The sequence below is a fragment of the Miscanthus floridulus genome, chromosome 11 (genome assembly GCF_019320115.1).
Source record: "Miscanthus floridulus cultivar M001 chromosome 11, ASM1932011v1, whole genome shotgun sequence".
In the NCBI taxonomy this organism is placed as follows: Eukaryota; Viridiplantae; Streptophyta; class Magnoliopsida; order Poales; family Poaceae; genus Miscanthus; species Miscanthus floridulus.
Window position 1 is genome coordinate 15,365,380 of NC_089590.1, and position 12,884 is coordinate 15,378,263.

Sequence of the window (12,884 nt, forward strand, 5' to 3'; positions counted from 1 at the left end):
TTCTCAACAAGTGACTTTGCAACCCAAATTTTCTTAGGCCTATTCATATTGGGAGGACCTAAGAACATCACTTTCATCTTTCCACTAGAATCCTTTCTAAGCATGTAGTGAGCATTGAAGGCAAAAGGTCTAGCATGCTTGGGCAAGGGTTGTGGTGGTGGATTTGTCACTCATGAGCAAAGTGGCCTTCTTGTCCACACTCAAAACATCTCTTTGGCTTTGGCTTGGACTTATGTTGTTGTTGAGCTTGAGCCTTCTTCTCTTGATTTGCCAAGTACCCAATGCCACTTCTATCCATCTTCATGATGATGTTCATTAGTAGCTCACTTTGAAGATGCTTGCCTCTAGTGAACTTGCTCAATCCAATCTTAAGATGCTCTTAGCTTCTTATTTTCTTCCTTGAGAGCATCATTGTTCTTCTCTTCCTTGAGCTTCTTGTTCTCATCCTTGAGCTTCTCATTTTCAAGAATCAAACCATCATCATGAACAATAGTTTCTAGCACAATAGACTTGGTGGTTCTGAGTTCTTCAAGATCTTTCTTGAGCTTTTCATTGTCATTCTTGAGCTTGACAAACTCATCATAATCATCGGCTTCAACCACTTGCTTGCCCTTGCTACTAGAACTTTGCTCAATGCTCTCAATAATCAAGTCATCACATGATGTAGCTATATCAATCTTAACAACATCGTTAGTAGCATCATGTGGCTCATTGGATAAGAATTCTTGAGCAATAACAAGAGTATCATGATTAACCTTAAGAGTGGTATATTCTTCTCTTAGCTTGTTGTGGCTAGTGATGAGCTCATTATGTGTCCTCTCAAGTTTATCATGTTTATCTTTAAGCTCTTTCTTAGAAGATTTGGGCTCCTTGAGTTTGGATGTTATAGCATCATTTGCTTCTCTAAGCTCAACACTAGCCTTTTTGGCTATATCACATTTAGCTAAAAGTGCATCATTTTTAGCCTCTAGCTTCTTATTTTTAGCTCTAGTTTTTATAATGATCTTAGTGTATTGTTTTAGCAATCTAGCAAGATCATCATAAGTAGGTGATTCATATTCATCATCATCACTATCGCTTCATCATCACTAGCATGCTCATCATCACTACTATCATCATTGTTTGATACCTTGCGGTCACCCTTGGCCATAAGGCATAGGTGTGTAGAGGATGATGGCGGTGGTGGCGATGAAGATGATGAAGAGTTGATAACAATTGCGGCCACCTTCTCATTGTCACTATCATCATCGGATGAGGTACTAGATGAATCAATGTACGTGAGCCAATCACCGACAATGTATGCCTTTCCACTCTTCTTCTTCTTGTGGAAATCCCTCTTCTTGCCATCTCTCTTCTTGTATGGCTTGTTCTTCTTCTTCTCTTCTTCTTCTTCATTACTTGAGTCATCTTTCTTGCCCTTGTATTTGTTCTTGAACTTGTCTTTCTTGGGCTTAGTGCATTGGTGTGCTAGATGACCAAGTTCTCCACAATTGAACCAATCTATCTCAGAGATTGGCTTCCTTCTAGAGCTAGTGAAGAACTTCTTCTTCTTGCCATCAAACTTTATGCCACTCTTGTTGAGCTTCTTTAGCATCTTGGCAGTCTTCTTCACCATGAGAGCAAGAGTTTCATCATCAACTTCATCATCACTTGAGCTCTCATACTCAAGTCTTGCTTTACCCTTCTCATGACTAGCTTTGAATGCTAAGTCCTTATCTTTCTTCTTGGTGGAGGATGAGCCATCTTGTGGCATGATGTGCATGTACATCTCATGAGCATTGATCTTTCCCAAGATTTGTGTCGGTGTAGCGGTGGAAAGATCACCTTAATGTAGCATGGTCACAATATGCCCATATTTGTCAATGGGGAGAACACTCAAGATCTTTCTTACAACATCGGATGGTTGCATTTGAGTGAGTCCAAGCCCATTGACTTCCTCTACAAGAACATTCAAATGTGAATACATTTCATTAGCACATTCCTTAGGAAGCATTTCAAAAGAGTTGAGCTTTTTCATGACAAGATGATAGCATTCCTCATGCTCACTCTTAGTTCCCTCATGGAGCGCACAAATGTCCAATCATAGTGCATGGGTGTCTTTGTGGTTCCTCACCCAATTGAACACATCTTTGCAAAGGCCTCTAAAGATGGTGTTTCGAGCCTTTGCATTCCACTTCTCATAATTCACCTCATTGCCTTGTAGGTGAGTAGCATCCCGAGGTTTTGGGAAGCCTTGTGAGGTGGCTCTAAGTATGCCAACATCTAGAGCTTCTAGGTACGCCTCCATGCGAATTTTCCAATAAGGAAAGTCATCTCCCTCAAAGATAGGAGGAGGTCCATCCCCGTGAGACATCTTGCTCTAGGCGGTTAAGACTAAATACGTGAGCATGAGGCTCTGATACCAATTGAAAGGATCAAGATGCCCAAGAGAGGGGGGGGGTGAATTGGGCTAATTCTAAATTTCTTTGCAATAATTAAATCCTATGGTTAGCCTAATTAACCCCTTGTGCCTAGATAGTATTTCTAATTGTTCTACTGCACAAAAGACTTGCAACCTAAGTTCCAATCCTACTCTAGCATGGCAATTCTATGAATGTAAAGACAAGAATTGAATTGCACAAAGTAAATGCTCAATGTAAATGCTGAAAGTAAATAGAGAAGGAGGAACGCGGTGATGTTTTGCCGAGGTATCGGAGAGTTGCCACCCCCACTAGTCCTCATTGGAGCACCCGCACATGGTGTAGCTCCCCCTTGATCCGTGCAAGGATCAAGTGTGCTCTATGGGTTGATTCTTCGACACTCTGTCGCGGTGAATCACCCACAACCGTTCACAACTTGAGTTGGGTCCTCCACAAGCTCTCCGGATGATCACCAAGCTCCCAATCACCACCAAGCCATCTAGGTGATGGCGATCACCAAGAGTAACAAGCACGAACTCTCACTTGACCACGACAAGCCTAATAAGAAGGTGGATGCACACTTTGCTACTCTTGATCTTCACTAATGAGGGCTCTTTTTGGGATTCTCAAATCTCAATCACCTCACTAGGACCTTGCTCTTCTTGGTACTCTCTAAGGTGTTTCTCAGCTGTTGGAATGAGCAAAAGTACCCCCACACATGAGCGGAGTTGTATTTATAACACTGGCTGAAAAACAAACCGTTATGTGCCTCTGTGGGGTGACCTGATGCTCTGGTCATGTTGACCGGATGCACCGGTCAGTATACCGCGAGCTCTAGTGGTTAAGAGTTGACTGGACGCTGGCAGCGTCTGATCAACACTGACCAGACACATCCAGTCATGTTTTCCCCTCACTCGAACCTTACTGATGTCGACCAGACGCTGGACCTCTAGAGTCTGGTCACCTGCTGAGCAGCGTCTGGTCAGTAACTGAAACCTGATCAGCATTCGGTCAGCTTTGACCAGACGCGTTCGATCAGGATTCTCCCTCTCTGGGTCCTTACTAGAGTCGATCGGATGCTGGCCCTTAGCGTCTAGTTTCATGACCTCACAGCGTCTGGTCACTTCCAGACACTTTCACCTTGGTCAAATGAAATGACTGGACTCTGAGCCAGCATCCGGTCACACTAGAGCCAGCGTTCGGTCAGTATTTGACCCTCCATTCACTTCCAACTCTCAAACATATGTGAATGAAGTTTACTCCATTGGATCAAAGGGCTATTATGGAGCTACCTAGTGCTAGTTTTAACAAGTGTGCACCACACCTAACTCACTAGTCTCACCTAGGTCAAGCTACCCGTTCATACCCCTCTTAATAGTACGGCCAAAGGAAAAACAAAGTCCTAAACTACTCTAAGTGTCTCTCCAACTCCAATCGACACTTAGAACTAGTCCATCCTTAACCCTGTCGTCCATCCTTTGAAAACCGAAATGATTTCCATCATAGGGGCATGACAACCTTGATTGCCCAATTGATCTCCATTACCGTGACCTAACTCAATTGTGTCTGCAAAACAAATGTTAGTCATAGTAATCACGTATTGTCATTAATCACCAAAACCCAACTAGGAGCCTAGATGCTTTCAGCCCGGCATGGGTGTAGGCAGATTGTGTTGTCTTGATGTGGATCTATGACACTATCTCCAACAATCTGCTGCAGTCCCTAATGATGTGGCAACAACCCACTCATGGTGCCTGGTGCTATCTTAAGGACAAGTTCCTCGGCCAGCGGGAGTCCCGCGCGCTCCTCGAAACACAGTTGTGCAACTTCTGCCAAGACGCCCTAAGCATCACCGACTACTGTTGCCATCTCGAGTCGATGGCCACCTCTCTCGCTAAGTTCGGCGACCCCATCGGTGATTGGCAGCTGGTGCTCACGCTCCTCCGTGGCTTGAGTGGCAAGTTCTGCCATATGGTGTCCATCCTCAAGATGCATCGCCCGTTCCTGACATTTGCAGAGGCCCAAACACACCTCCTACTAGAGGAGATGGAGATCGACGCCCAGCCACCATTGCCGCCATCCGCTCTCGTTGCTACCACTCCATGCCTGACGGTGCCCGATGCACTAGCACCTCCACCCCTAGGGATGTTCCCCCCTGTGTGCCCTCCTAGTGCACCCACTGGTGGCCAGCGCAATGGCCGCTGTCGTAGATGTGGTGGATGTGGTGGCCCATCGGCACCCCCTGGTGGTGCACCCCCAAGCATGCATGGTGGCATGCACCCGTCCTTTGTGCACCCGTGGGCCGGCACCATGCAGATGTGGCCATACGACCGGTCTGGGCGCCCTCCATTGGCACCTCTGGTGTTCACCATCGTTCCTCAATATGGCGGTTTTGGTGGTGCATATGGTGGTACCTACGGTCCTCGCCTCCTCAGTATGGCCCATCCTTCGAGAGCGCCGGATCGTACTACGGGGAGCTGTGCCTCCACCACTGGCACTACCGGCCTTCTAGGCGCTCTCACCGGCCCACTAGGTCACTCCAGCGGCACCCTAGAATCCTACCCATGGGGGCTCATGGCATTAGGACTCCCTGGTGCACTCCTTCAACACCATGATGCTCCACTCGCTGGCTCCATCACCCGAGTGGTACGCCAATTTAGGGGCTGGTTCCCACATGACCGTGGACGCTGGTAAACTCTCTACCATCTCCCCACCTTTTTCATCTACTCCTTCATCTATCATTGTGGGAAATGGTGCACTACTTCCTATCACTGCCACTAGATCACACACTTTTTCTTTCCTAGGTCGCAATCTTGTTCTTAACGATGTTTTGGTGTCTCCCAACATTATTAAGAATTTGATTTCTATTCATCGTTTTACCACCGATAATAACTATTCCATCGAATTTGATCCTTTTGGTCTTTCTATGAAGGATTTGCACACTAGGAACATGATCGCCAAGTGCAATAGCTCTGGCAACCTCTATCCGTTCCATCCACCCTCCACCAGTGCCTTCGCGTTCATCGCTACACCCACCTCACTTTGGCATCGTTGTCTCAGGCATCTTGGGCGTGAAGCTTTGTCCACACTCATAGTTCCAATGTAATTTCTTGTAATAAAGATGATATTGATCATATATGCCATGCGTGCCAACTTGGTCGCCATGCACGTTTGCCCTTTGGATCATCTAACTCTAGAGCTATTCATAATTTTGATTTAATACGCTGCGATCTTTGGACATCTCCTATTGTTAGTGTGTCAGGATACAAATATTATCTTGTCATTTTCGATGATTGTTCACAATACATTTGGACTTTTCCGCTCCGCCTTAAATCTGAGACTTTTTCCGCTCTTGCCAATTTTTTTCGCTTACATTCGCACGCAATTTGGCACCACCATCAAGAGTGTTCAATGCGACAACGACCGTGAATTTGATAATTCTCCAGCCCACATGTTCTTTCTCTCCCACGGTGTTGCACTCTGCATGTCATGTCCATATACTTCTCAACAAAATGGAAAAGCAGAATGCTCCCTTTGCACTATTAATAACATTCTGCGTTCCCTTTTGTTTCAGCCGAGTCTTACTCCGGTTTACTGGGTTGAGGCCCTTCACACTGCGACATATCTTGTGAACCGCCTCCCCACTAAAACCCTTACCTTCTCGACACCATATTCCTCCCTCTACTCCACCTAGCCCTCCTATGACCACCTCAGTTTTTGGGTGCGCTTGCTATCCCAACTCGTTCCCCACTGCGCCCCACAAACTCGCCCCACGTTCATCCCTATGCGTTTTCCTTGGCTATTCCTCGAAACACAAAGGCTATCGATGTCTCAAGCTCCAGTCGAATCGCCTTATCATCTCCTAACATGTCATTTTTGATGAATCTTTCTTTCCCTTTTTTGATATGTCCACCACACCCATGGCATCCTCAGCCTTGGATTTCTTACTTGATGAGAATGATTTTACTGCTCCAATTTCCAAAGCCCGTAGTGTGTTTGTAGGTACTTCAACGTCCACTGCAGCCCCGGCACCTAAGCCCCTACATGCCGTGCATGGCACTGTGCACATGCATGGGGATGGGGACGCCGCGCCTAGGACATTGTCGTCACCTGGGCCACTGTCCCCAAGGCCGCCCCTCGCTGGGCCCTCCGTGCCGCCCCTAACGCTCGGTGCTGCTGCCCCCGTGCATCCCGCATGGGTTGCTGCTAGCAGCGCCACCCTGTCCTCCTCAGCACCACCCCATGCTACCGGTTCTGCTGCCCCTGAGCCTTGCGCTCAGGCTATTGCCAACGGCACCGGCCGCACCATTTCTACACGACCGGTTGCCATCATACTGGTCACCAACACACACTCCATGCGTACACATGGCAAGGTCGGCATTGCGTAGCCCGTGGATCATCTCAACCTCCACGTGGTGCCTTTGTCATCATTGCCGCACTTAGTTCGTGATGCCTTGTCAGACCCCAATTGGTGCTCTGCTATGCAAGCCGAGTTTGAGGCACTTCTTGCCAATGACACCTGGAGCCTTGTTCCTCGACCTCCTGGCGTCAACCTTGTTACTGGCAAGTGGGTCTATCATCATAAGCTGCTAGCAGATGGTACTCTTGATCGCTACAAGGCATGTTGGGTCGTGCGAGGTTTCACACAACGGCCAGGCATTGACTATGGTGAAACATTCAGTCCAGTGGTCAAACTAGCAACTATTCGGGTGGTTTTGTCTTTCGCTCTCTCTCAGAATTGGCCCATTCATCAGTTGGATGTTAAGAATGTCTTTCTTCATGGCACCTTGACCAAGATTGTCTACTGTGCGCAGCCTTCAGGATTTGTTGACTCATCCCATCCTGATTTTGTCTGTCAGCTCAACAAATCTCTATATGGCCTGAAGAAGGCTCCCCGTGCTTGGCACACCAGGTTCACCACTCACCTTCTGTCCCTTGGTTTTGTTGAGGCCAAGTCTGATACTTCACTATTCACATATCATCAAGGATCCAATACTGCAAATTTGCTACTGTATGTTGATGATATTGTTCTCATCGCCTCGTCAGCTGGTTTTCTTCACCATATCATTGCCGCTCTCTAGGCTGAATTTGCTATGATAGACATGGGCCAACTTCACCACTTTCTTGGCATCTCAGTCACCCGCTCAGATGACGGCTTCTTTCTCTCTCAGCGGCAGTACACTCAGGACATATTGGAGCGGGGGCGGGATGAGTGCTTGCAAGCCTAGCAGCACCCCCGTTGACGTGCACTCTAAATTGTCCACCGATGGTCCTCCGGTCGCCGACTCTACTCAGTATCATAGTTTGGTTGGAGCACTACAGTATCTGACGTTCACTCGCCCAGACATTGCCTATGCCATCCAACAGATCTGTCTCTATATGCATGATCCTCGAGAGCCACACCTAGTTGCTCTCCAATGGATCTTTCGCTACTTACAGGGTACTCTATCACTTGGTTTGACACTGCGTTCGTCTTCGCCAGTTGAGCTTGTTGTGTACACTAATGCTGACTAGGTCGGTTGTCCTGACACTCAGCGATCGACCTCTGGTTATGCTGTGTTCCTTGGAAAAAATTTGGTGTCCTGGTCCTCCAAGCGTCAACACACAGTCTCTCGATCGAGTGCAGAAGCTGAGTATCGAGCCATGGCAAACGGTGTCGCTGAAGCTTTGTGGTTGCGCCAGTTACTCATGGAGCTTTGCCACCCACCTCGCCGTGCAACGCTGGTCTACTGTGACAACATTAGTTCTCTCTACCTCTCCACAAACCTAGTACAGCATCAGTGCATGAAGCATGTTGAGATTGATCTCCATTTTGTTCGGGGAGCGAGTCGCCCTCGGCCACGTTTGGGTTCTTCATGTCCCTACGACATCTCAGTACGCCGACGTCTTCACCAAGGGCCTCCCTACCTCTGTGTTTCAGGAGTTTCGATCCTACCTGAACGTTCGCTGTGCTCCCGGCCAGACTGCGGGGGAGTGATAGCCTTTTGTAATTATAGTATGCAGCCCTTGATTTGTGGCATGTATCACGCCTGCGTGGTTGGCTCATAAGCCACCCCGGCCCCTATATGTACTCATGTGTAATCATGTATAGTAATCAATTCCAATCAATCATGTTTACAGAATGTATTTAAGATTTGACACAAAAAGGGGAAGACCTCAATAAGATTGAATGATTGTGACGAAGATTACAAAGGAGATAACCTTATTAACATAGGGTAAAGAGTTTGGTCCAATGATGGTAGAAGGTAATATAAGGGGGTTAATAAGCATTCAAGCAAGTGTAATTGGTTCAATTGGTCATGTTTTTATAAAAATATGATTCCTTTGGTTATGTTGTTACCAATTATCAAAAGGGGATAATTACAATCAATTGGCCAATTTGCATTGATTGTTTTTTTTGTGATTATATGACAACATAGTCATTGGGAGTAACATGGTTGGTAGGAATGTTTTAAGTGGGTCCCTAGGATGCAATGCATTAGAAAACTGTAGTTAGGAAAAACAATCTGAAGTCATTAAATTCTTTGAAGAAATACCACGAATAGTTTGGTGATGAAAGAATTGCAAGCACAAGATTATTGGGCAAATACAAGAAATGTTGGAGTTCAATATAATGGATAATTTGATGGAGAATAAAATGAAAGTGTTGTATTATATAGTATAGCATGTAGGACTAGGCTAAACAAAAATGAGTGTACTAGATGATTTGGTTATGCACGATAGAGTGTATTTCCAGAGAGAGACGGAAGTTGAAGCATTGTGTGAATACATGTATAAATAACTAGGAGAATACCCCGCTCTAGGCTGTGGGGATTCCAAATAATTTAAAAAAATAGACTATTTATATTTATAGTTATATGAATGAAACTATCTTAAATTAATTTTGGTGAATGGTTTGAGACATCAATGTGGACAGCTAAATGCATATCAGTGGATGAAGAGATAACTATCATAATCATGTGTGCTAGTTGGCTATCATAATTACGTGTTCTAGTGGATTGTTGACGTGGATAGCTTGCATGCTAAGAGAAATCTCTAGAGGGGTTTAGCTTTATAAGAGTATCGGATATGATCTACTATTGAAGAATGTGAACACGTGTACTCACTAGAGGAGTGAATTAACAGTGCTACGAAACACCTAATAAATTATGTGATGTGTATTATTCAATGCAAAAAACCAGAGGTCTGTTGAGGAGAAATGAGCACCCAAATAACCAGTGAGAAGATTGGAGCGGTTTCCAGCAACTAATTGTTTAAAGATGCACACACTAGATGATCTGGTGTATACAAAATTTACTGCAAACACCATCGAGTGAGTACAAATTTTCAACTGATCACCGTGGAAATAGTTGTTTGGTTGTTTGAGATATAAAAAACACCCTACTCGATCATTTGATGTTTATGGTCTTCATCAAAGTCTAGATGAGTGCTACATTAGTGCTTGACATCCAAGCCACCAAAGTGCTTGACAATATTAGTGCTATATTAAGCCTAGCAAGAGTGTTTGCAGGTTGTGGCTACCCAAATTTCTAGTTCGAGGAGGAACCACATATGTACTCTTGGTGTGCAATTTTGCCCTGAGTCTTGTGGGGCTTGCTAGGAAGCTTATTGACCCTCCGGATTAGCCGGTAGTCGCAATAAGGTGTTGGGTGGGGATGCAGTGACCCTTGCCTCTGTAATGGCAAGTAGCTCATCCTTCTTGGTAGAACCTTTGTGGCATCATCCAAGGCCTTGACCAATAGAGAATAGGGTGGTCCAAGCAAGGGTTACTTGACCCTTAAGCGACCCTTATCTCTAATTAACCCTAACACTAGCGGGATATACTTATACCAGCCTAGGCCCAATAGGCTCATGACGTACTCTAACAAGTGTGCAAACCTTTATTCTAAGGGATGAGAACAATAGGTCAAAATCAGTATATGCCGCTAAGCATGGGCCAAATACAATTCCAAAAACCAGCTGGCATACGGCAGTAAAGATCAAAAGAAGTGGCTAACGTTCCTACCAATCACTACTGGATTCAGGTTCTTTACCGAGTGCCTGAGGCACTCGGTAAAGGCCAGATTGCACTCGGCAAAGCCTTTGCCGAGTGCGGCACTCAGCAAAGAACACACGGCAAAATATTGATCGGCAAACCCTTCTTTGCCGAGTGTCTTTTATCGGGCACTCGGCAAAGGCTTTGCTGAGTGCCCTAGGGACACTTGGCAAAGAAAAGTGACCATCACGGCGCCGGTCCCGTTGACGGTGACTTTGCCGAGTGCCAACCCTACAGGCACTCGGCAAAGATTTTTTATTTTTTTTAAATTTCTTTGCCGAGTGCCAACCCTTCGGGCACTCGGCAAAGAGTTTTTATTTTTTTTACAAAATCTCTTTTCCGAGTGCCAACCTTCAGGCACTCAGCAGAGATTTTTAATTTTTTTTTAAAAATATGTTTGCCGAGTGCCCTCTATACGGCACTCGGCAAAGATTTTTTTTTAAATTTCTTTGCCGAGTGCCCTCTGTACGGCACTCGGCAAAGTTTTTTATTTTTATTTTTAAAATTTCTTTGCCGAGTGTCCTCTGTACGGCACTGGGCAAAGATTTTTTTATTATTTTTTTAATTTCTTTGCCGAGTGCCATCTGTCCGGCACTCGGCAAAGTTTGAATTTTTTTTTAAAAAAAAATCTTTGCCGAGTGCCCTCTGTCCGGCACTCGGCAAAGTTTGAATTTTTTTTAAATTTCTTTGCCGAGTGCCATGGTCACAGCACTCGGCAAAGCTGGAAAAATGGGTTTCTGGACACCCATTTTTCCAGCTTTGCCGAGTGCTGTGACCATTGCACTCGGCAAAGGGGTCCTTTGCCGAGTGCAACACTTAGCAAAGTGACCTAAAACTGCAATTTTTAATTTTTTTTACATTATAAATTCATACAAACATCCATCACATATATATCTCATCCATCACATATATATCTCATCCATCACATATATATCTCATTCATCACATATATATCTCATACATCATATATATCTCATTCATCACATATATATCTCATCCATCTGCACATATCACATCCATCACAATATATCACATATATAATAATAAGTGCTCAAGTCCATCCAAATAAATTCACAAGTCCATCAAAGTGCCACAAGTGCATCAGAAGTATATCACAAAGTGAACAACAAAATGAAAAAATACAACCTGCACTCATCTCGACCAAGGTGACTGTGGTGAAGGCCCAGCTCCATCATTCGGAGGTGCATGAGGTGGATTATTCGAGCCACCATCAGATGGAGACTGCACAAAGGAGAAAAGATTGCATGTGAGACAAGATTATTTGGATAGCTAGTCTAGGAAGGTAGAGGCCATACAAGCAAAGCACAAGCGAAAGTAAAAAACTTTCATACTCATAGGAGTAGCTGTAGCTGTAGGACGCAGAGGCGGAGGTGGAACCAACAGCCCAGGTGGCAGAGAGAAGCCCACATGTTGCCCAAGTCCTTGTAGGAACTCCGTAATGTCCATCAGCCTCTGTGCCTGGGCCTGTCGCTCGGCCCGCTCGGCCTCCAGCTGGGCCACCATCCTCTGGTGCCTGGCCTCCAGCTCCAGACATTGCCTCATTTCTTGTTCTAGCCAGGCTTGCAATATTTCACTCTAATGTTTTAGTAATGCAAAGCTAATTAAGGTGTGTAAAGATCAATGTGTGATGAGTAAAACAGGAATAACCTCGAGTGTGTCGACCCGGTGGTTGTGCAGGGCGGTCGCCCGTGTGCGAATGGCTAGGCTCTTGCTTGTGCTCCGTTCTCGGATCTGGGAGAGAGGGAGTAGAGGCCATGTCGATGACGCCGTCGCCAAGCCAGAACCGCCCATGCTTCTTGCCTTGCCCCGCTCTCATGATGACCTCTCCATCGAAGTCATGGGTGCTCAGATCATGGTCCGGACCATGGAGCGACCCTCACCACCTCAGTGTACTCACTGATGCGGGAGTGGACGCTCGGGTTCATGTATGCCTCGGGCGGGTCCTCTAGGTTGAAGTAGACGTCGGATGTCGCCTTGCCCTTGTGGGCCATACACCATGCCTGGAAGTCCGAGCAAGCCTGACCACTATGAGACGCCGACTAGGAGAAAGATGGCATGATGATTAGAAATTAGGCAGAACTAAGCGTCACAATAAATAAATGAATTTGTGTACCCATGCTTGTTTGTATCCGGTGAGGTTGTGGCTGCCTTGATGGTGTGCTGGACCTTGCATCTACAAACGACGGTCCCGGGCATCCCTATGCATCTTGAGGTAGTCCTCCGTGAACCACCTGTCCACCATCATCGCCCAGCACTCGGGATACGCTTGGCACCACCAGGGAATCATCTACACGTCATCAAGTATTGGACATATAAGAAGATCAAATTAAACCAACTTAATCTCAAATGAATCAATATTGATGTTCTTTATTTACCTCAAGGTACTGCTCCTGGGTTAGCTGCATCTCTCTTGCGTCTTTCTTGGTATT

At 45.7% G+C, this 12,884-nt stretch overlaps 1 protein-coding gene across 1 annotated transcript; it reads left to right on the forward strand.

Moving 5' to 3' along the window:
- Positions 1-4,127: 4,127 nt before the first annotated feature.
- On the forward strand, positions 4,128-6,787 carry LOC136491684 (uncharacterized). Its single transcript, XM_066487950.1, has 2 exons — positions 4,128-4,833; positions 6,402-6,787. Exons 1-2 carry the CDS (start codon positions 4,128-4,130, stop codon positions 6,785-6,787), a joined length of 1,092 nt encoding a protein of 363 aa, XP_066344047.1.
- Positions 6,788-12,884: the final 6,097 nt, after the last annotated feature.